Raw genomic sequence first — 24,815 nt, forward strand, 5'->3', positions numbered from 1 at the left:
GTAGGATGCCCAGGGGATGCTGGGCAGGTGGGATGCTCAGGGGATGCTGGGCAGGTGGGATGCTCAGGGGATGCTGGGCAGGTGGGATGCTCAGGGGATGCACAGGAGCTGGGATGCCCAGGGGATGCTGGGCAGGTAGGATGCTCAGGGGATGCTGGGCAGGTGGGATGCTCAGGGGATGCTGGGCAGGTGGGATGCTCAGGGGATGCTGGGCAGGTGGGATGCTCAGGGGATGCTGGGCAGGTGGGATGCTCAGGGGATGCTGGGCAGGTGGGATGCTCAGGGGATGCACAGGAGCTGGGATGCTCAGGGGATGCTGGGCAGGTGGGATGCCCAGGGGATGCTGGGCAGGTAGGATGCTCAGGGGATGCTGGGCAGGTGGGATGCCCAGGGGATGCACAGGAGCTGGGATGCCCAGGGGATGCACAGGAGCTGGGATGCTCAGGGGATGCTGGGCAGGTAGGATGCTCAGGGGATGCTGGGCAGGTAGGATGCTCAGGGGATGCACAGGAGCTGGGATGCTCAGGGGATGCTGGGCAGGTAGGATGCCCAGGGGATGCTGGGCAGGCACCTGCTGGGCCCTGCTCCCTCAGGGAAACACAGCCTGTTGTTTCAAGCTTTTTCCAAAGAAAACACCTGCTGTGCCAAGCTCGGGGAGCAGCAGCAAAGCCCTCAAAATAAACACACATTGCAGGGGAAATCGTGCTAGCAAGGGGAAAAGCAAACTGGTATTAAAGTAATGAAAAGCCACACGAGCTACATCTCAACAAACAGCTCTGAGAGCACGTGTCATGTTGCATTTGTGCTAAGAGATGTTATAAAACTACTCTGGCTCTCTGCAGCTTTCATCTTTATGGATTACTGTGTGAGATCTGTGACAAAAGTCAAGTCCCAGCTGAGATTTCCCTCAGGAACCTGAGTACAGATATTGCTGTCCTGGAACTTGTGACAGAGCAGAGCTGGTGTCCTGCTAGATAAAACCCCTAAATTCTCAGCCTGGTCAAACCAAGCAGCTGCAGTTCACAGAAAGCTCTGGGCTGTGCCACAGCTGAGCTTTGGTGACATTCAGGGGGCAGGAGGGGACAGCAGCTGAGGTGGCAGGGGCAGCAGCACTTCCTGCACTGCATATCCTGCAGGGCTCCCTGCTCTGGGCAGGAAAAGAAAACCCGAGCCACAAACCAGGCTGGGTTGGGCTGCTCTGATAAATCCTTCGTGTGTTAAAAAGCTGAGATGAAATTGCTGGGAATTAAAACTGTGTCGTGCCACGTGTTTATTTAAACACAATTTCATTTATCTTCCTAACGTGACAGGTGCACTGATTTGGGCAGGAAGTTTCTATTTTTAGCTAAAAAGTCAGGGGATGTGGCTTGGGGAATTTGTGATGTTTGTTATTTGGTACATGCTAATTGTTACGGTGCTCTTGGATGCTGAGTTTATTTGCTATAGCCCTTCAACTGTGAAGTTAATTTGTCTGGTCTTCCTGAAGGTTTCTAAAAGGATTATTTGACATTTTTTAAAGCTGAGCTTTGAAGAAATTAATTGATTGAAGAGCAAAGGGCTGCACAGTGCTGGGGTTTGGCACAGGTTGGGTTCAGGTTCAGTTCCTGGGCACCCGTTTAAAATCCAACTTGTTTAGAACTTACTTCTCCTCTCAGGGATTTCATAAATAATTCTGGAAGGATCTCTGAAGCTTTGCAAGTGGGGCATGAGAAGCTAATGAGTTCAGGTGGCTGATGAACTTCCCTGGCTATAAATTATGGATTTGAGGAGGTTTGATGAAGTTGTGTGTCCGTGTGTGTGTGCTCACCATCTGCTCCCAGGAGAGGGAGGGTGGAGGGGCATTAAACCATAATGGCCTTTAGTGGGGTGGAAGCAGCAGAGACAGCTTGGTGACCACATCCCAGATGGAAGGAACAGGAAACAATTTAAACCCTCTGCAGGGCTGGGAGGGCTGGACACCACAGCGAGCAGCTCCCAGTGCAGGGATGGGCTGCAGCCTCAGAGGGAAACAGCTGGGGCCCCACAGAAATCAGGAATATTGGGGTGGCACTGTAAAAGGTATTTCTCATTTGGCTCCTTCCAGCTTCCTCTGGATGAGCAAGAGGGGCAGGAAGGTCAGGGAGGAATCCCCAGCAGGTTTATGAGAGGGGATTGCAGCCTGTGCTGTCTGACATGAGAATGCACTGTGTGCCTGGTTCTTAGTAGTTAAAACCTCCTGATTATACTGGAAGTCTCCTTCCCAGTATCAAATGGAGGCAGCATTTTCAAGCTAAAGACCGATACAAGGGGGTTAACAAGGTTTTTGCATTTTCCAGACATGCTAACACTGCCGCAGCCTTAAATGTCAATCGATTTAGAATCTCCTTTAACCTTATGTCAATACTGGGGTTTAGTGTAATTTTCCCACAAGAAATCTCCAGAGGGATCTCTGTGCTTGCTGTTAGAGTTCCCCCTGAGCCTGTCTCTGCCCGAGTGCTGGTTGTAGGCAGGCAGTGCTGGGTGTTACACGTGTGCAGCTGTGTTAGCACCGTCACTGTGGGTTTGCTTCAGGAGCTGCTGTGCAGATCACTCTCAGAGCAGCTGCCAGCACGTCAGGAAACATCTTCAAAGCCTTTTTCCTCTGGCACTACAACCAAAACCTTGTTTTTCCTACCCCTTTATACCAAATTACTGTGATCTGTCCCCAGGCTGGGGTTGGTCATTACAGCTGAGTGTTGTGACAGCTTTAGTGGGCTGCTCGGGGATCCTCTGCAAATGAACATTTTTGGGAAATGGACTGAGGCAGACTCTCAGGATGGTTGTGTTCAGTTCCTTTCTGCACTACAACCAAAACCTTGTGTTTCCTACCCCTTTGTACCAAATTGCTGTGCTCTGTCCCCAGGCTGAGTGCTGTGACAGCCTTGGTGGGCTGCTCTGGGATCCTCTGCAAATGAACATTTTTGGGAAATGGACTGAGGCAAACTCTCAGGATGGTTGTGTCCAGTTCCTTTCTGTTTGAAAGGTGTGTTTGGGCTCAGCTCTGGGCTGAGCACTGGAGGAACTTCCAGCTCTGGGGCCCCAAAATGTCAAAGCCATGGAGCTGCTGAAGGAGTCCAGGGGAGACCATGGAGCTGCTCCAAGAGCTGCAGCCAGCCTGGGGGTGCTCACCTAGAGAGGAGAAGCTCCAAGGAGAGCTCAGAGCCCTGCCAGGGCCTGAAGGGGCTCCAGGAGAGCTGGAGAGGGGCTGGGGACAAGGATGGAGGGACAGGACCCAGGGAATGGCTCCCACTGCCAGAGGGCAGGGATGGGTGGGAGGTTGGGAAGGAACAAGGGTGTTGATGGACTGGAATGGAATTCCCAGAGCAGCTGGGGCTGCCCCTGGATCCCCTGGCAGTGCCCAAGGAGCACCAGGGGACAGTGGAAGGTGTCCTTGCCCACGGCTGGGGTGGCACTGGATGGGCTTTGAGGTCTTTTCCAACTCCCTCATTCCAGGTGATTTCCCAGCAGCAGAGATGTGCCAGCTCCCCCAGCCTGGCACGGGCAGGGAGCACCACAGCAGCCCCCCTGCTCCTGAGCCTCAGGGCCACCCCAGGGCCACCCCAGGGCCACCTCAGCCCAGACCCCAGCCAGCTGCACGCTGCTCCAGGCAGGAGACATTCCTGGTGGAGTTCCTGCAGCACATTCCAAGTGGAGGTCAGGATTGGTGGAAGTTGCCTGAATTTTAAACTGCACTCAGATTAACCCCCGTGTGGGTTTTTGATGGTTTCTCTGAACTTCCTGGTCAACATTTCTCTGAAGGAAAATGTGGAAACAGCCAATGGCCACGTCTTCATCAGACTGGAATGGAATCGTTCCACATCTGGGTTTAAAGGCAGACTGGGCCTTCTGAAATTAATTGATCTTTGTATAAAGTTTAATATCTTTACAGCCTCCAAGTCTGAGGGCTGCTGGGCTTGGGAACTTGTGTAGAAGGGAACAGGCAGAAGGAACAGACAGATAAACTGAGGGACATTTAAAAACCAGCAACTTTGTAGGCTGAAGTTAAACATTTTTATATTTCCTGACTCAAAACAATTCAGTTTTCAGTGCCTGCTGTGCCTTTACTGGGATGTTTTCTCTTGTGCAGTGATTTAAAAAGAAAATTAAGGGGAAGAAATCATTCTCTCAATAGAAATACTTATTTTTCCTTTTTTATCTATAACTTCTTGCTTACTTTGGGTATTTTATGGAGCTCCCCTTGATAAAGTGGCAGTCATAAAATAGAGGGTAATGTAATGATTGTGCTTTAATTAAAATAAAATCTAAAAAGGGCTTCTGGTTAAATGTTGGTGAAGGTTTATAATGTGTGTGGCTCTTTTCAATGGGTATCCTATACTTAGAATTGATTTAACTGATAAATTAGATGATGCAGATATTGATAACTATTTTTTTTTCTTCCATCTGGTGATATTTCTGTTATTTCCAGTATGGTCTTATCCAAAGCCCCTTGGAACTAATAGGGGCCATAAACTGGGTGATTTCTGCTCCCTGGTTTAGCTCCCAGCCATTGCTTTGACTGTGTGAACAGCAGATAAATTAACACCCTACTGCTGTAACTTCACTTGTACAATTGGAGTTTTACTGCCTGCAGTAAATCCTCATCTAGCCAGCAGAAATTCCCTTTAATTCCATGGCAGGGGAGCCCTGTGACAGGGTGTGGGGCTGTGCCCTGGCTCCCAGCTGGAATCTCAATCCACCCCCTGGTGCCTTTGGGCTCTCCAGTGCCTGCTCACGTTCCTCCCTCCCACCCCAAACTTCATTTTTTACTCATCCTTTTCTCAGTCTTAATGTTCTAATTCCATACTCTGTTTCCTGGCTTGGAACTTTTATTTTATCTTCAATTCAAGATGTTACAAGTCTTTAAAAAAAAAAAAAAATTATCACACAATCGCCCAGACATCACAAATAAATTCTTCCAAATATTGGATGTATTAAATTTGAGCTGACAGCTCCATCTATGCAGAAGGAAAAGTGGAAAATACCAACTATGGCTGGAAATAAGTTGGCACCTAAAGTTAAGAGGCAGACAGAGGTTGAAATGTTGGCAATTAGTGTTTTTAGGGGCATTAAAATGGGGTTGAACAGGCTGGTTTGACACAGCACTGTGACTTTTATGGGGTCCAGCTGGTAGCTGTGCCCCTCTGCAGCCTGGATGGGGTTGGATTCCCAAAATCACTGAATTTTGGGCCGGAAGGGACCTTAAAGCTCAGCTCCTGTCAGCTTGACCTGGTTGCTCCAAGCCCAGCCTGGCTTTGGACACTTCCAGGGATGGAGCATCCAAAGCTTCTCTGGGCACCCTGTGCCTCTGCCCCTCTGGAGGGAAGAATTCCTGCTCAGCCTTGGAGAACAGGCTGGATTTGGTGTGAACTGCCCTCCTGATTCCTCCAGGCTCAATCCATGCAGGGTGGGAGAAGAACCTGCTGCTCAGGGCAGGGCTTGAAGCAGGGCAAGGCTTTAAAATCCACAGCTGGCTTTGGTGCTGGTGTGCATCCACTCCCTCGGGTCCCTCCTGGCTCCTTCCCCATCCTCCTGAGCCTTCTGAGGAGCTCTTGGAGCTCCTGCAGGGCCTGGGCAGGCAGAGAGGCAGCAGGAGCAGGTTCTGCTCATCCCAGCCCGGGCCAGGCTCTGCTGCTGGCAGGGTGCAGGGACAGGCAGAGCCCTCAGCCAGGGGTGGGAGCAGCAAACGTTGCTGCTCACACCTCTGAGAGCCCTTACACAAAACCAGGGCTTGCAAACCTGGTTTCCTTTATCTGCTGCCCATGACAAGCAAACCAAGGAATCCTGTGATCTCCCAATAAATCCTGGTGCAGCCATTCCTGAGGTGGAGCTGGGCTCCTTATCAGCTGTGGAGATGATCCTTGTTCTGTCCAGGGGCTTGATTCCTTCAATAATTGATATTCCAGACTGGAAGCAAAGCTGTGTGCAGCACCCTTCCCTGGCTACCTCTGCCAGCTGCTCAGCAAGTCCAGCCTGAGAGCCTCTGGCAGGGAGGGAGCTCACAGGAGTCTCTTTTATTTATTTATTTATTTATTTTCCCTACACTTAGTGCAAGGATGTCTTTAAAAACCCCACAGTCACTCTGTAAAGGATGGCAGAGGCAGGAAGAGGCAGCAATTTCATGTAATCTGCCTAGTCAGAGTGGGAGATGGCAGAGTGCTTGCAGCCCTCTGTTAGGGATTGTAAACAGGCAGTTTCTGGTGCTCTGCTGGAGAACAGCTCCCATCAATTACACCCAGAGCAATCCCTTTGTTTTCATTCCCGAGTTTTATTTCCTTTTATGTTGAGTAATTAAACCAGAGCGGGAGGATTGTGTGGTGGGTACCAAAGAGCAGCAGGGATTGCAGGGAGGTGGCACCAGAGTCACTTTGTTCTGCTGTCACCCACAGGTCACAGCACGGGGATGGGTCACCTCCCCTGGGACAGCCAGGAGCTCCTGCCCTGCTCCCACCTCTGAGGGTTCAGCCACAGCTTTTAAATCATTCCTCAGAGAGATTTCCTGGCCCTGACCTCCAAGGAGCTCCCAGGTGCAATGTCCCCATGGGCAGGTGGCTCTTGGTGGCCAAAATCTGTGGCCACAGCAGGCAGGCTCTGCTGTGCCCGGGGCAGCTCCCAGCTGCAGTTCTGGGGCTTTGGAGCTGCTAACAAAGGGGCTGTGTGCTGGGACACCACTTTGTTCTCTGCTGGAGCCTATTTGTGCCTGGATTCCCACCCAGAATGACCCAAAGCCCATCTCTGCCTGAGCAGCAGAGCTGCTTCTCTTCCCACATCAAACCCCCAAAATCTGCTGCTGCTCTGAGCTGCCCTCCAGGGAGCAGATGCCTCCCCTGGCATCTGTTGGCTGCTTGGCTTCATTTTGGAGGATTTGCTCTCCCAGTGGGAGGGAAAACTTTGTGTTCAGGCCACGCTGAAGCCTTGAGCAGTGCAGTGAACTGATGTCAGGGCTGAACTCATCTGTTCTGGAGGGCCATGGCCAGGGCCAGACCTCCACAGCATTGATTCCCTCTCGGTTTTCGTGGGGATAAGCTCAATTTTTAACCAAAGTAACACATTTAAGTGCAAACCCAGACTATTCCATAGCAAACTATCACCAGCTGGATGCTGACTCAGCTGTGCCTTTGGTTCAGATTTGCTAGGAGACAGAGACCTCACCATTTCTGCAGCCAGAAAAACCCCGGAGGATGCTCGAGAGTGGTGCTTGACATCCCAGGAGTGATCCTGGCCTGGCTGCTGGGAATAACCCAGAGCTGAGGGGAGGAGAAGCAGGCTGGGAGCATTCTGTGCTGGCTCTGCTGGCTCCCCTGAGGCTTCTGCAGTTCCTCAGCAGCAGCAGCAGAGCTGGTGGGCTTTGCACCACGAGCTGCTCCAGCTCAGGGTGGGAGCGGTGAGAGATGAGCACCCAGAGCAGGCTGTGGGCAGCAGAACTGCTGAGAGCAGCAGGGCTGGAGGCAGGGAGCTGCCAGCCCACAGAAAAAGGGATTTAACTGTGAAGAGGATGGCAGGCAAGTGGGAGGAGTGGCTGGGAGGGAGCCTGCGTGGTCTGGGCTTTTCCTGGGCAAACTTTGTGCCACCTCCAGCCCGCTCTTGTCAGGGCTCCTCAGCACTCAGAGCTCCCTGGGATGGTTTGTGTCTCACAAGTCACTTGGCAGCAGAGGCAGCCCTGGGGTGGCTCTCACAGAAATCTCTGGAACACATCCTTGGGCTGGCACCATCTCCTGCTCAGCCTGGAGTGGGGAGCAGAGCAGCCCCAGCTCCAGCTTGGCCCCTCTGGGAAACACATTCCAGCTCCAGCACAGCCTGGGAGCTCCTAATTCCACATAAAATTATTGGAATTAATAAAAATTAATTCCATATAAAATGGGCAAAGTGTAGAGGTGTTTTTCCTCAGGACTCCCCAGCCCTGCTCAGCATCCCCAACTCCCTCACTTCCAGGCAATCTTTAAAATAAACCTGGAAGGGGAAACAAAACACTAAATAATCACGTAACAGGGATATAAAATGATTGGTGAGGCTTATTTTTTTCCCTTCCCTAGATGATTTTTGGATTTAACAAAACAGTTAAAAAACACGTGGGGTCCAAGCATCTCAATTATCTGGGCTGGAAGCCTTCTGCCAGGAATGGGTGATGAGGGAATTGTTGTTTTGATGGCCTCTGTTCCCAGGAATGCAGAGAGCTGCCTTCTCACCAGCTTCTCAAAGTTAATAAACTTGCTGGTTGTTTTTCTTCTCCAAGTTCCATTTTCCTAAGAAAGCTCCAATTTGTCCCCCTGAAGGAAGGCAAAGCATTCTTCAGGAGTGTGTGTGTGTCCACTGGAACCTCCCTGAGGAGAAAGCTCTCCTTTTGTCTTTGAAATCAAAGGGATTGTTCTCTAAGTGAAAAGTAAAATGTCATTAAGATGCTGATTTTGGAGAGGATACAGAAATAGCTTCAATATTTTCACATCATTTTTTGTCTCCTGGACAAGATGTCACTGTCTGATAATGTGGATTTTGGGAACTGACCCATCCAAAAGGGAATGAGAGCTCTGAATGTTGCTTATCTCAGTTTGTTTGGAGGGTGAGACTGCCCTGATTCCTGATCTCCAGGCAGTGATTTAGGGCTGGCAGGAGCTCCCCTGGCAGCCTGGTTCCCCTGGTGCAGCATTCTCCCAAACTGAGGCAGCACCCAGTTAATTAACCCTTCTTTCTGCAGGAAACTTCTGCTCCCGAGTCAGCTGCAGTTTGCTGTTGCAGTCTGACAGCTGCTTTTTGCACTGAGGAGTTTGCTCAAAGGCTGCCTGGAGCCCTGCAGGGGCTGGGCTGGCTGAGCCCTGACCCAGGGCTCTCACTGAGAGCTCTGCTGCCAGAAAAAAGCAAAAATTGGGCATGCAATGGTCCTTGCAGACCACTTCTGTTGATGGTGGGCTGGTGATGCAGTTAGGAGAGAAGAGCTGGACTTAGGGAACACCAGCTCCAATATCTGTTGCTGTTTTGAGTTATTTTACTCTCCCTAAAGCTGGCATCTTTTGAGGTTTAGAATTTATTGCTTGGCTACATGGGATAGCCCCTTGCTTTAATCTCCCAAAACACTGCACTGAAAATGTCACCTGGTGAAGGTGGAAATTGGCTTGAAATTGGTGAGTTTTAAGGGAACTGATCCAGACAATCTTTAGTAAAAGGCTCTCTAAGAGAGGATAAATTCTAATTTGTAGAAAATGCCAGGCTCGGAAGTTTCACTGCTTGTAGCTTTTTATTATGATAATGTTGCTCCTTGTTGGAATTAAGCTCCTCAGAATCTGTGGCTGTTTGTGTGTGGATGTTCTCTGAGAGCTGCTGCCTCAGGTGAGCATTTCCCAATCCATCCCTGGATGGAAAAGGCAGAACCATAAACAGGGAGCCCTAATTAACACCCCCAGCCTTAATTCAGACTGTTCTCCAGCCTCCCCCTCTCCTTCCTTCCCTGGGGATGATTTATCCTTGCATTATCCAGGTTTTCCAGGGCAGTTCTGAGATTCCTGAGGGTGAGACACAGGGTGAGGGCTGTGATGTGCACTTAGTGGCTGGTGATTAAAAACATTTAATTACTTTTTTTTTTCCCCTGTGGAAAACTGTGCTGTGATTCCAGGAACTGGTGGCTCAGCTGGGAATATCCGTGTTTAGGGTGGGTTGTTGCTTCCAAGGAGCTTTCAGTGGTGCCCCAGGTGTGCAGGGTCACCCCTGAATGTTCAAGGTATCATCCAGTCCCTCTAAACCAGGTTTTGAGCTGTGGCTTTAGGCTCTGCCTAAAGATAAACTGGGAATGTTGGTTCCAGACCCAGTCAGAAAGGGATGGTGCTGCTGGGAGGGGTTTCCAGCTGTAATTCCAGCAGCACAGCAGCCTCTCCCTGTCTGCCCCACTGCTGCAGAGCTGTCCCACTGCTGGGTTATTGGGAATGTGTGGGATGAGCATGAATCAGGCAGCACTTCCAAAAAACCTCCATGGAATAAACAGTGTTGAACCTGCAGGGGTTGGCATTTGTGGCAGTGGGCACTTCCTGAGTGACTGCAGCAGGAATCTCTGCTGGAATTGTGTTTGTTGGGGGGGCTGGATGCAGCCAGGACGTGGCTGGGGCTCAGCTCACCAAGCCTGACAAGTGCAAATGGCTGGGCTGAGCTGGGAGGGTCTGTCTGAGCAGCTGCTGGAGCCTCCCTGGCCCAGGGAGAGGAGATCTCTGTCCAGGGAGGGGCAGTGAGAGCCCAGAGGGGAGCACAGGGTGAATCTGACTTTGCTTTCTCAGACAGTTCATTTCTGGGACAGCCCAGACTGGCTTTTGCCTGGAGTTCAGAGTGGGGGGAAAGCCCAGAGTGGATTTTGCCATTTGGAAAACACTCTCCTTATGTCCATCTCCTTTCTCCATGTCTCTCCATGTTTTTCCTTATTATTCCACAGTTCTGCTAAGACTCCTGCAGCACCTGCCAACCCCATCTTTGATGGGAAGAGACCTTTTTATGGGTGTGCATTAGAAAAGGTGTTCATTCTTTTTTTTATTTAAGAAAAATAGGGGATTTTTGGAACCTCAGAAAACTTTCTGTGGCTTATTTTCAACTTTGGAGTATTTTCTGTGTTTTGTTTTTGGTTTTTGTTGTTGTTTTTGTGTTTTTGGGGGGTTTTTTTGGTGCAGAAGAGTGGAATTTGAGCTTCCCTTGTACCTTGTTTTGCTGGCTGTGCTATTTCTAGATCTGCCCTGCAACATCCACCCAGTGTTGGTGCTGTTTGGCTGCATTTTCCACCTGCTCTTTTCCTTGAGCAGCTCCAGGAGAGGCTGGCTGTGGCACTCAGAGCTCTGCTCTGGGTGCCAAGGTGGGGATTGCTCTCCATGATCTCAGAGGTCTTTTCCAACCCAAACACTTCTGACTTTGTGCCCTGCCCCACTCCAGGTGTAACCAGAGAGCAGTGGGGTCACCCCAAGCTCTGCTCTCCTACAGCCAAGCCTGAAGATTATTTTTCTGATTCTCCCCTCCAGTTTCAAAGCTGGGTGCCACTGAGGAGGCTCTGGCAGCACGAATCAGTGCCAGGGGGAGGAGCAGTGAATGCCCTGCTCCTGCCCTGGGGCCACACCTGTGGCAGCCCCAGGGCTGCAGCACCTCCAGTCTAAGGAGTCCCCACGAGTTCTCAGTGCTTTGTGCTCCCCCAGCCCCTCCTGTGCCCAGGGGACTCAGAGGTGCCTGTTGCTGTCTGTCTGTCTGTCTGTGCAGCAGGCTCCATTGGCAGTGATGGATCTGGGAGCTGGGCAGAGCTGGCACTCTGCAGCCCCAGTGGGCACAGCAAAGTGGGAGCTGAGGGCTGGGGCTGCTGCTGCTCTTTGGGGTCTTGGTGCCTTTTTGGGATTACCTAAACCAGAGGCCAGGCAGAATTAAGGCAATAAAAAGCTGTTCTATTTATTGAAGGCCTGCAGGTGCATTTAGGGCAGCCCCAGGGGCTGCACCCAAAGATGGATGATGGGTCAGGGTTTGCACACTTTGGTAAGTTTGGTCCATTTGCATTCTGGGGGTTCATCTGCCAATTCCAGCTCCAGGTAATGAAGTCACTGACCCCAGGTTTGCTCCCCCCACTCACTTTTGTTCCCATCTCTGGGCCCTGAGGCAGTGAGGGGTCCTTGACTGCCAGGCCTGGAGAGGAATTGCTGTGTCTGCCCCAAATGGGGAAGCAGCAGCTCCCACTGAGTGTGGAGTTTGGAGTTACACACTAAAGAACTGCAGGGTTACAAATGGATGGAAAATAGAAAAGCTGAAATCCTGAGGCATCAACCTTAGGTGTGTCCTGCAGGTTTCCCTTCAGAATATTCACAAAACTGAGAGGTTGTGTAGTACAAATTTATCCTAAAAAGTGTTTTTAACATTCCAAATGCATCCATAGATATATCAGCCTCAGGATTTTAATTTCTACTTTGCTTTTACAGAAGTGCTAATCATGAAACATCCAAACAAAATTACTCACACAGCCATGCCCACAAATGCAGAAAAATCCACCACAAATATTTCTACTCCACACTATTTTTTCCCCCTCCTGCCTGCCTGCAGTCAGAGCTCTTAGAGTCAAGTTTCTCTGGCAGAATCCAATTAGGAGCAAAGGTGCCTTTCAAAAGAATTTGCAATGGCTGCATTGCCAGAAGTGAAGTTAAAAAGACATCTGCACACGTGTGGTGGCACTGGGGTTTCTAATGGGCTGCACTTCCAGACTGAAGCTTGGCAATCTCATTTTCATCTCGAAAAAATAACTTGTGTACTGCTGAAACTGCCTCTGCTGGCTTCTGGAAATGAAATATTAAACTTTGTGAGTTTTCAGGCCTTCAGCAGCAGCACAAACTCCCCTGGGATTTGGTAGTCAGGAAACATTTAGGAATGGGAAGGATCTTTTCAATTATCCACCTTTTGCTTGTGCACAAATGTTGCTTTTCCTAAAGCTGCTGCCATAAAAAGTCAATGTGTTTGAGCAGGGCTTGCAGAGCTCTGAACAAAGGCCCTGCTGATGTGAGCAGCAGAAATATTTACAGGGGAACATTCTGAGAATTGGACTCATTCACATGTGAAATAGGGAACTAGCACGAGAAATGGAATTGCAGCCCTGCCTTGAGAGGCACCATCATTTAACCCTAGGAAAATATTTGGGGTGGTAATCATCTCATTTGCTTCTCAGGGCTGCTTGTGCCACCACAGGCCCCTGTTCCTCTCTGGGGGAGCTTTCTGTCCTGCCCTGCCCTGTGCTGGCATCGGGGAGGGCAGACATGGCCCTGCAGCACGGGCACCACCCTCTGCTTGCTCTGCTGCTGAACTGCTGAAATAATCCTGGGAAACTCTCTGCTTTTTCCCTGGACTTCAATTGTATTTATTGCCCAGAGCAGCTGTGGTGCCCCCGGATCCCTGGCAGTGCCCAAGGCCAGGCTGGGCACTGGGGGGACATTCCACACCCTGGGACAAAGGGAGGGGTGGCACTGGATGGGATTTAGGGTCCCTCCCAACCCAACCCATTCCACAATTCTGTATTTTTAGCACAACTTTTATTTTTGGCTGAAATTGAGATCCAGTGATTGTGCCCAACTCGATGGGAGGAAGGACAGAGCCTGCTACTTTTAATATCTTTGCAAGCTAGAAACTAATTTACGTTGGTAACTTTGAAATGCTTTGTGTCAGGGTTTAAAATGCTGAAAGAAGCATTATTTCCTCAGCAGAAAAAGAAATAAAATTATTGTATTTGCAGGGAGCCCTGACAAAGGCAGAAATGATGCATTTGATTCTATGTTTTTAGAAGGTTAATTTATTACTTTATTATACTACATTATATTAAAGAATACAGAAAAGATATTTATGGAATGCTAAAAAGATAATAACGAAATTTGTGATTTTTTTTAGAGTCTTGATGCAGCTTGGCCTTCACTGGCCAATGAGTTAAAACAACTCACACTGGAGACTAATTAAACAATTACTTTTGGGTAAACAATTTCTAAACACATTTCACATGAGCAAAACACAGGAGAAGCAAACGAGATAAGAATTGTTGGTTTGTTGGTTTTTTTTTCCTGAGGCCTCTCAGCTTCCCAGAACAAAAATCCTGGGCCAAGGAATTTTTTCAGAGAATGTGAATGCCCCATAAAATGAGTTTGCAAACCCTCCCAGTAGCCAGAACCTTCCCCAGGTGGGTGCTGGGTCAGGGCAGCTGTGCAAGAGCTGAAGTCACAGTGAGGAGGGGCAAGAAATTCAAGACTATCCAGGATTTTTTTTGAATTTATGGAAAAGTAGGGAATTTTTCTGTGAGCCCTCTCAGCCTGTGGGTGCTTCCCCCAGGCTCCTGGCAGTAGGTAAAATTGATAAGTGTTATCAACCGTTGTGTTTTTAATGAGGTATCAAATGCTGTGAGTGATTGCTCTGCTCCTGCAGGGAGAGAGGAGAAGAATTGTAAAGCATCCCTGGGCAGGGCAAGGAAGAGAAACTTTGGAGGGGTTTATTGATGGGAATGATTTGTGGGAAAAAGAACAGGGAAGAATTTCAGCAGCTGCTGAAATTCAAGATTTATCTCAAATTTCACTTAAATTGGTGTAAAACTGGTAGAAATCTCTTGTGCAGCTGCTGTTATAATCAAGAGAATTTGGTACTTGGAGGAAAATTAATATTTTTCCACGGGTCAAGACTTCAGGGTAAAAAATAATTATTTCTGGACTTCACTATAAGCAGTGTAACTGCTTCACCATGTCAATCAGTGTAGACATTTTCCTTCCCAAATTAATAATTAATAGTCTAATCATTGCCTTAAATAGTTCTGTGTATTCATTGACTGGCCATTCCTGCTGCCCCCATCAGTGTGTGTGAGAACAGATGAATTTCTGCAATTAATCTCTCCCTGCTTCAAAGCTGCATCTTCAGATCAGAGGCTAAAGATGCCCAACCTTCCCAGTGCATTGAACCTGACTTTATTAAAAGAATTCTCCCAACTTTAGCTCACAAAAGCAGGCAGAGACCTCTCTTGGTATTACTCAGGCATTTGTCTTGTAAGCACGAAGGCCCCTGAACTTCCAGTCTTCCCTGAGATGAATAAATTATAAGAATGTGTGTCTGGCTTGATTTATTTATTTTTAATATTTAAATGCCTGCTCTGGAGTGATTCCTTTAATAAATGAAGGCGTTTTTCCCCCTTGGGTTGCTCAGAGGGGGATGGTGGAAGTTTGCAGGGATCAGCTGAGAAAGTCTCAAATTGCTCTCAAATTCTAATTATTTACAGGTTGTCATAGAGGCTGAGGGGAAGAGCAGTTTTTACCTGGAGATGTTTTAAGGTGGATTTTTAAACAGAATTTTAGAGCAGTGGGGATGGAGGTGGAATGGGAAAAATGTCCCTTTCCTTGAGCAGTGTGGGAAGCTCTCCTGAAAGGTGTCACCTTGCAGAGATGGTGTCCTCTGTGTGCTGGATGCTGTTTGCACAGCAAAGCTACAGAGTAGAGAATGACTCTAATTTTCATCCTCATCTACAGAGTTCACTAATTACACCCCAGAGAGGCAGGGAGTGAATCTCCTGAGGGTGAGAGACAGCAGAAATGTCACAGCTGCAGGTTACAGCTCTCAACCCTCACGTGCCACCCAGACCCCTGAAATGGTCACAAACCACTGCTGGGAGTGATCTGAAAGTCAACATTCACCCAAGTTTCTTTGCTGATCCTCAGAGCCACCTCTCCTGGAGAGGAAGAACAAGCTGGCAGCAGCAGCAGCAGCCCTGAATGTCCCTGCCCTCTGTTTTGTTTTGCAGACTGAAGGTGGCCTGAGGTTCCCAAGGATCCCTGCTCTGCCTGCTGCTCCCTGGGCTGCTCCCTGCCCTGGAGCTGAAGATGAGGTTGCTATGGGAGCTGCTGGTGCTGCACTCGGTCATGCTGTGCCTGGCAGGTGAGGTGTCCCCGTCATTCCTTGGAGCTCAAACCCCCCCTGCTTTTCCCCCTCGTGCCAGAGTGTCCCATGGCTCCTGTGCCAGGGTTTAATCCCCCAAATTAATCCCTGTTCGTGGCCCTTGTTAATGAACTCATCAAGGTGAAACTCGTTTTCCTCTTGGGCCATGTCTCCCAGCCCAAGCACAATTTCTCAGGGTCTGCTCTGCCCCTTTCCTCCTCAAAGCTGCTGCTGGTGGAAGTTGTTTTCCCTCACTCCCTGTTAAGTGTTCCCTGCTCAATTAAACCTTGGTGGAGTGGAGCTTTAAATCCCATTAAAGTGGTGTTGTGTTACAGCTGAGCCCTGCTCCATTTAACAAATAATTAGAATAACATATTCCAGCCATACAACCAGCTCCTGCCAGGGCCCTTGTTTAACCTTTTCAGCCCAAGCTGCCATGTTCAGAGCATTCCTGGAGAAATTCCCAGAGATTTTGGAGGGATGAGCCTTTTTCCTGGAGCTGAAACAGCTCTTGAGAAGGTTTTGGGGTTGGAGAGGCTCAGCAGAGCTGGTTCCAGAGCCCTGGCTGTAGGATCACCTGTCCTGGAGCACACCAGGGCTGTCCTGAGTCTTCCCCTCTGCCATACCCTTGATTAATCCCTCCTCACAGAGCCATGATGATTCTCTCTCATGTGTTTTGTTCTGAGGGAGGGTGTCAGCCTTTAATTAATGTTTGTGTCACCCTGGTGATAGCCTGGATTGCTCTAATTTACCTGCTGCTCGCTCACACTGTTTCACTGCTTTATTTATTTGCTTGATTTCTCCCCTTTTCTTTGTGCTCACTATCAGGTTACCTTTCCAGCAGTTTAGATAATAACAAAGTACTTAGAGCAGTGCTCATTTTTTTCTGCTTAGCTCTACTGAACACAAAGCCACTTTTCTCCCGGTACTTCGGGGTACCTATTTTTGAAATTTGGTTCCAAGTCTTTCTAAATGTGCTTTGACAGTTTCTGAGCTGGCAGAAAATTGGATGCAGAGAGGTTCTGCAATGCAGAGCCCCCACGTGTTGTGGGAATTGCAACCCCAGGGAAGCTGGGCCGGGGGAACACAGAGAGGATGAGCCTTTATTTCAAGCAAATAAATGAAAGAGTGGGAAAACAAAAGCATGGAAAATGTTTTTACTGTAATTTCTCCACTTGAAATACCTATTGCAAACTGCTTAGGCTTAGCAAAATAAAGTGTCAGGGGGATGTGTTTGGGGGGATTGCCTTGTTTAAAAGATCAGTGTTTAATGAAAATACATCTCTCCAGCACTGGTTTCCCCCCATTATTCTGCAGCAGCATTTCCCTGCTCTTTGCAGTGCACTGAATTTCCCCAGGCCTCAGATTCTTGTCCTGCTCAGGCAGATTTAGCAGATGTGTGGGGAGAGGAGTGCCAGAAGTTTTGTGTGAGTTTTAGAACAGGTGCTGAGTGAGGAAATGGTTTCTTTTTGCTGCAGGACGTGCTCTGGGCTGGCTTCCTTGGGCAGGTTTTAGATCTGGAATTTTCTGTGGCTGCCTGCAGCATTGTCTGAGCTGCCTGGAGGCAGGGAAGTGCTTGTGCTGTGGGAATTCTGGTGTTGCCATGAGCAGGGCTCCCTCATTTGGGCTCTTTTTTAAGGGATGCACTTGGATTGCTTCCCAGAGCCGTGGGAGTGTTTTGTGTCATGCTCTGGTGTTATGAACACAGGCACAGGTGGCTGTTAAATATTCTGAAGTTAAGGGGGAGATTTGTGTTTTCATGTTGAGCAAACCATTTCCCAACCTTGTGAAAAAAAATATTAACAACTGAGTTATAAAATAGTAGAAAAAATAGTTTGCAGGAAGTTTTCTCCCAACCCTCCACAGGGCCTTGAGGACCTTTAAATGGCTGGGAAAGTTAAGCTCAGTTCTTAAAGCTGAAAAGGGAATACTTGGGTTTAGCTGAGAGTCAGGCCCAGCCCAGGTGTCATCCTGGTCATTGTCACCAGAGAGCAGCAGGGCTGGTGAAGGATGAGGTTTTGGGGCTGTGAAAAACACTCACTCTCCTGTGAAAATGTAAAAAGTTCAAGAAAGGACAATGGGAGACAAGGACCAGGGAGCAAAGGTTATTGGGTCAGCCAAGAGCACCCTGGTATCCTTGGGGACACCCCTTAAATACCTTCTATTAATTACATTATATTAATTACATCAGCCTGTTGCATATTCATGACCACTTATGCACAGTGAACTTTTCCCAAGCTAGTTTCCATGTTCCAATAACTGTTTAGCCTGGCTCCTCCTCAGTTCTACCTTTTTAGAGCATGCAGGTTCTTTGGTTGTGGTTTTAGTCCTTTTTTATCATCACCTCCAGTTTTTGGGCCTGGCCCACTCTGCCTTCAGAGGGTGGGTGCTGGTGGTTGGCAGATGTGTGCAGGTGTGCCCATCCTGTGTGCACTGGCTGTTATTCCATCCCAGCAGGCATTTAGCACAAGCACAGATATCAGCTATTGCACTGAGCTTAATTAACAGCACAAATAACAGCTCTATAACAAAGTGACTTTAACACCACGCATATAAAATCCATTTTAATATGTGCAGAAAGCCAATATTTTAATCTGTATCTACAAGTGGGTGCTGCCCCAGCAAAGCCCTGTGGAGTTGAGTGGTGCCACCATCCCCAAGAGCAGCATCCCCAGAGCTTCTCTGGTCCTCCAGCACTGCCACCAGCTCCTGGGCCTTGCTGGATCTGTGAGAAACAAAGCTCACTCTTTAAAAGGTTTATTAAGGGATAAAAGGGGTAAATCCAGTGCTGGGGTGCTTGGCTACCTGCCAAAAGCACATGGTTAACAATTTCCATGTTGGGGCTCAGTGTCCAGTCCCAGCTCCAGGGGATGCAGTCTCACCCTCCCAGGTTGGTGTCCTTGGCTCTGGGCTGGAAAGGATTGTTCTGTGGGACTGAGCTGTCCTTGGCTCTGGGCTGGAAAGGATTGTTCTGTGGGACTGAGCTGTCCTTGGTTCTGGGCTGGAAAGGATTGTTCTGTGGGACTGAGCTGTCCTTGGTTCTGGGCTGGGAAAGGATTGTTCTGTGGGACTGGGCTGTCCTTGGTTCTGGGCTGGAAAGGATTGTTCTGTGGGACTGAGCTGTCCTTGGTTCTGGGCTGGGAAAGGATTGTTCTGTGGGACTGAGCTGTTGGTTCTGGGCTGGAAAGGATTGTTCTGTGGGACTGAGCTGTTGGTGCTGGGCTGGAAAGGATTGTTCTGTGGGACTGAGCTGTTGGTTCTGGGCTGGAAAGGATTGTTCTGTGGGACTGAGCTGTTGGCTCTGGGCTGGGAAAGGATTGTTCTGTGGGACTGAGCTGTTGGTTCTGGGCTGGAAAGGATTGTTCTGTGGGACTGGGCTGTTGGCTCTGGGCTGGAAAGGATTGTTCTGTGGGACTGAGCTGTTGGTTCTGGGCTGGAAAGGATTGTTCTGTGGGACTGAGTTGTCCTTGGTGCTGGGCTGGAAAGGATTGTTCTGTGGGACTGAGCTGTCCTTGTTTCTGGGCTGGAAAGGATTGTTCTGTGGGACTGAGCTGTTGGTGCTGGGCTGGAAAGGATTGTTCTGTGGGACTGAGCTGTCCTTGGTGCTGGGCTGGAAAGGATTGTTCTGTGGGACTGGGCTGTTGGTTCTGGGCTGGAAAGGATTGTTCTGTGGGACTGAGCTGGGAGGAGAGCTGCTGGCTCTGGGAGTGCAGCTCAGAGTCACACACCAGTGCAGGGCAGAGTCTGGGAAACGTGAGAGCTGAGCCTTGAGGCATCAGTGGAAACCAAAGGCATTGCATGGCTGAGCCAAGGGGAGATGTGGCACCGTGTGCCTGCAATGCCCTGGACGTACCTGAAAGGGAATTTTTTGTGTTTCTGTGACTTCTGTGCCATCCTCTGCCTCATTAACCTCCTGCAGCAGAGAGTTTCTGTGCTGAAGTCGTATTTGCATGTTAATGAGCTGCAGTGGCACAGCCACATTAATGTCTGAGTGGGCAGATGCATATTTTATAGTGGGATTTAACCATTCCCCTTCTGACCGTGCTGTGGGTTAACCCAGCTCAGCCCCACCTCTCCTCACCTCCCTCCACCCCAGTGCAATGGGGAGGAAAATCAAAATCAAAACTTGTAGGTTGAGATAGGAACCATTTAATAATTGAAATAAAATAAAGTGATAAATATAATAATAATAGTAGAATAAATAATATAGTAAATAATAAAATTAAGTAAATAATATGTTATTATCTTTATAATAATATAAAGTAAATAATAATATGAAGAAAAAAGCCAAGTGATGCCCAATAAAATGTTCAACACCCAGTGATCATGGCAGATCCTGCCCTGAATCCTGACCAGTCCCTTCCAGCTGCAAGCACCACATAAATACAGGAACTTTAAGAGATTCATTTGTCCTGGAGCTCTTGGTTTGGTTTTGTTGTTTTGTTTTGCTTTTGTTTCACTTTGGGGTTTTTTGTTTGGTTATTTGGGGTTTTTTTGTTTGGTTGGTTTGGTTGTTTGGGTTTTTTTGTTGTAGTTGTTGTGGTATTTTGGATTTTTTTTTAGTGGTGGTTTGGGGTTTCTGCCCAAAACTTTTTTTAACAGGAAAACATTCTCAGAAATGCCTGTCCAGGCTTTCTCTCTCCTTTGATCTCCTGCTGATCCAGCACAGCAATACCCCAGCAGTGGTTCAGAGCAGAGTGGTTAGAGCACAGCTCTGCAACTCAGGGGAGGCAAAAATGCAATATAGAGTCAAATGTTTTCCACTGTGAGGCAAAACCCCCATCATTTATATCAATTCATTCCAATGAAATTGGGCACCCAGCTCTGTTAAAAATCAAACCTCAAAATTCACAGGGAGATGAGGACTGGAATTCATGCTGCTCTCCAAGCAGCTGCAGGTTTCCTACCAGAGAAATTCAGCTAATTTCGTGTCTGAATATAAATAATTAAAGCTGGGAGCCCTGTTGTACATATTAAATTATGGTCTCCTCTAAACGAGGCTGCAGTTCAATTTGTTCAGTGCGTTTTTTTGGGTTTTTTTCCTCGTGCTGTGTGGCTCCCTCTGCACTTTGATGTGAGCAGGAAGCTGGGAAATGATTCATCTGCTGCGGCCCCATAATTAATTAATTAATATTTTGGTCAGTTCTGCAGCACTTTGCATTTCTGGAGCCAGCTGCTTAATGAATGTTTGCACAGCAGAGGAGGCAGGGAGTGACTCCTGGTACTCCTCAAACACCACCCAGCCCTGGGCACCACTGGAGAAGGGTTTGCAAATCAGATCTGCCTTGCTTTAATACTTTGAGTGGGGTTTTTTATTATTATTTAGTGGCTTTTCATCTTCATTTCCAATGCCTGTATCTGGAAATCCCTCAGAAGAGGTGTGGCCCCCCAGCAGCATCATCTTCCAGGCAGGTTTTGGGTGAGCAGGTCCTGGAGCCACCTCTCTGACTGGGATGAGAATGGGTAAACCTCAGCTGGACAGAAATTCCTTTAAACTGAAGCTGATGCCTCAGGTTTTGGCTTTTCTATTTTTCAGGTTCTGAGCTGCTTTAGTGTGTGGGTCTGAGTTCATATTATGGGATGGTGAGCTCTGTGCACAGAGCAGGGAGACAAAACAATTCCTGCTCCAGCTGGGCACCAAGGACAAATGACCCAAATCTCAGCCCAGGAGCACAAACCCCGTGTGCTGGAGAGAGAAAAACAAGCAGGGTGGGAGTGCCTGGGCTAAAGCTGGGCTGGGACAATGAACTGCAAGGTGCCAATGGAGCAGAGCTGATCCCAGGGAGAGACCCCGTGCCCGGCCGTGCATTTTGGGGCCATTTTGGGTCATCCTGGGTTCATTTTGGGGCCATTTTGGGTCATCCTGGGTTCATTTTGGGGCCATTTTGGGTCATCTTGGGTGCAGCCCTGGCTGGGCTCTGGTGCTGCCCAAGGTGCATCCATGGAGGAGATCCTTGGAATAAATCACTGCTTTATTCTGGGACTCTGCCCAGCCTCTGCTCTGGGGCAGCCTGCACAGGGCAGCAAAGCCAGAAGATTTCAGCTGCCCAGGTGGGGCTCTGCAGCCCCGCTCAGCTGGACAGAGGTGGAAGGAGAGCTGAGAAAATGTAATTGATGCTGATTTAGGGATCGTGTGGCACGCTGGTCTGTGATTGCAGAGGATCTGAGTCAGCCTCATGAGAAGTCTGTACCCGTGTCCCTTCCTGGTCTGCCAGCAGCAGAGCCCTGGCTGGATGTGACCTGATTGATTTAGGCCATCGTTTCCCAAATCAGGAACCCAGAGGCCATAGCAGTGCCAGCTCCTCATTTTCATACACAGATAATTAGCTACATGATGTTTTTCTCTGTTCCACTCTCAAGTCCATCTGGGCAACTTTAATTGCCTCTTTCTCCAAAGTTAAGAAGGTGAGCTGGTGCACTTTAAATAAACCAGGGAGCAGACAGACATTTTTCTAGGCAGATGTTCCGACTCTCTGGCTGTGGATTGATCCCCTGTGTGTTTTATGTGATGCCCCTTTTCAATTTAGCTCCTTTGCATTTGATCTAGTGTGCAGGTATTGAAATTAAATCTCATTTAGGGACTTACAGAAATACCTACTTTACCACGCATCTACCAAATTAGGGAGGCTATGGACCCAAACTGATTATTTATTGCCACTAAAAATGGCTTTTATGGCAAAATTGGAGGTGATTAGTGGGGTGTTTGATAGGTAAAATACTGTGTGATTCTTAGAAAATCTAAATATTATTGGAAAGGGGCTTAATTTTGTAAAGCTTGAGTGGTGATGGAGCAGAACGAGAGGTGAGGGATGTGGTGCAGGGGAATCCTGCTGGCAGCTCGTGTTGGGTGCTGGCAAAGCCTGGCTTAGCTAGTCCAGAACCTGTCTGGGTGGGCATTTCCTCCCTGCCTGGGAGAGAAGTGAGGCCCCTCACAACCCCACAGGGCAGGGTAACATAAAGTTATAGGGTAAAATATAAATATAGGGTAAAATAATTCTAATTATAGCTATTTTGTGGAGTAAAATATAATTATAAATTAATATAATAAATAATATAGTAAATGATAATAAATAATTGCATTATTTACTTTATAATACTACTAGTAAATAATAATAGAAAGTAAAAAACCAAGTGATGCACAATGAAATTGTTCAACACACGCTGACCCATGGCAGATCCTGCCCTGAACACTGACCAGCCCTGATCCTTTTTACTATAAAGTAAAAGAACTCCTGCTAAGCTCCTGTAATGAACAGAGCTCAGATGCTGCAGTTCAGCTGGGCATTGTCTGATGCTGCTTTACTGAAGCATTTCTCAAATGCTGTGCTCTGAAATTAACAATATTCTGCTACCAGGCTGCCCTGACTCATTATTGCAAGTTTTAGGAAAGATTTCCTGAGTATTGCAATGAAAAAGCAAAATTTTCTTGTTGTCTGTTCCGTGCTTCAGCCTGGTTTTCCTAATGTGTTTGGATTTTTTATTTTGTATTTACAATAATTTATTATAATAATATTATAATGAATAATATTGTCATTAATAGCTTAAAGTAACACTATTATTTACTTTATAATACTACTAGTAAATACTAATAGAAAGTAAAAAACCAAGTGATGCACAATAAAATTGTTCAACACCCACTGACCCGTGGCAGATCCTGCCCTGAATCCTCACCTGCCCTGATCCTTTTTACTATAAAGTAAAAAAACTCCTGCTAAGCAAATGCTCTGAAATTAACAATATTCTGCTGCCAGGCTGTAGTGACTCATTATTGGAAGTTTTAGGAAAGATTTCCTGTGTATTGCAATGAAAAAGCAAAATTTTCCTGTTGTCCCTTCAGTGCTTCAGCCTGGTTTTCCTGGTGTGTTTGGATTTATTTTTTATTTACAATAATATTATAATAAATAATACAGTAAATAATAACATAAAGTAAGTAACACTATTATTTACTTTATAATGCTACTAGTAAATAGTAATAGAAAGTAAAAAACCAAGTGATGCACAATAAAATTGTTCAACACCCACTGACCCCTGGCAGATCCTGCCCTGAACACTGACCTGCCCTGATCCTTTTTACTATAAAGTAAAAGAACTCCTGCTACTCAAATGCTCTGAAATTAACAATATTCTGCTGCCAGGCTGCCCTGACTCATTATTGGAAGTTTTAGGAAAGATTTCCTGTGTATTCCAATGAAAAAGCAAAATTTTCCTGTTGTCCCTTCAGTGCTTCAGCCTGGTTTTCCTGGTGTGTTTGGCTTTTTTATTTTGTATTTACAATAATTTATTATAATAATATTATAATAAATAATATTGTCATTAATAGCTTAAAGTAACACTATTATTTACTTTATAATACTACTAGTAAATAGTAATATAAAGTAAAAAACCAAGTGATGCACAATAAAATTTTTCAACACCCACTGACCCATGGCAGATCCTGCCCTGAATCCTCACCTGCCCTGATCCTTTTTACTATAAAGTAAAAGAACTCCTGCTAAGCAAATGCTCTGAAATTAACAATATTCTGCTGCCAGGCTGTAGTGACTCATTATTGGAAGTTTTAGGAAAGATTTCCTGTGTATTGCAATGAAAAAGCAAAATTTTCCTGTTGTCCCTCCAGTGCTTCAGCCTGGTTTTCCTGGTGTGTTTGGATTTATTTTTTATTTACAATAATATTATAATAAATAATATAGTAAATAATAACATAAAGTAAGTAACACTATTATTTACTTTATAATGCTACTAGTAAATAGTAATAGAAAGTAAAAAACCAAGTGATGCACAATAAAATTGTTCAACACCCACTGACCCATGGCAGATCCTGCCCTGAATCCTCACCTGCCCTGATCCTTTTTACTACAAAGTAAAAGAACTCCTGCTAAGCAAATGCTCTGAAATTAAGAATACTCTGCTGCCAGGCTGTACTGACTCATTATTAGAAGTTTTAGGAAAGATTTCCTGTGTATTCCAATGAAAAAGCAAAATTTTCCTGTTGTCCCTCCAGTGCTTCAGCCTGGTTTTCCTGGTGTGTTTGGATTTATTTTTTATTTACAATAATATTATAATAAATAATACAGTAAATAATAACATAAAGTAAGTAACACTATTATTTACTTTATAATGCTACTAGTAAATAGTAATAGAAAGTAAAAAACCAAGTGATGCACAATAAAATTGTTCAACACCCACTGACCCATGGCAGATCCTGCCCTGAATCCTCACCTGCCCTGATCCTTTTTACTATAAAGTAAAAGAACTCCTGCTAAGCAAATGCTCTGAAATTAAGAATACTCTGCTGCCAGGCTGTACTGACTCATTATTGCAAGTTTTAGGAAAGATTTCCTGAGTATTGCAATGAAAAAGCAAAATTTTCCTGTTGTCCCTCCAGTGCTTCAGCCTGGTTTTCCTGGTGTGTTTGG

At 47.1% G+C, this 24,815-nt stretch overlaps 1 protein-coding gene across 1 annotated transcript in view; it reads left to right on the forward strand.

Annotated features, from left to right (window-relative positions):
• The window catches only part of LOC132332460 (contactin-4), a 278,899-nt gene that overhangs the window by 124,216 nt on the left and 129,868 nt on the right, over positions 1–24,815 (forward strand). The window contains exon 3 of the mRNA XM_059856845.1: positions 15,266–15,399. Coding sequence (XP_059712828.1) covers positions 15,345–15,399 — 55 coding nt within the window. The 5' untranslated portion in view covers positions 15,266–15,344. The remainder of the gene's footprint in view (positions 1–15,265; positions 15,400–24,815) is intronic.

This window comes from Haemorhous mexicanus, chromosome 11 (genome assembly GCF_027477595.1).
Source record: "Haemorhous mexicanus isolate bHaeMex1 chromosome 11, bHaeMex1.pri, whole genome shotgun sequence".
NCBI classification, from domain to species: domain Eukaryota; kingdom Metazoa; phylum Chordata; class Aves; order Passeriformes; family Fringillidae; genus Haemorhous; species Haemorhous mexicanus.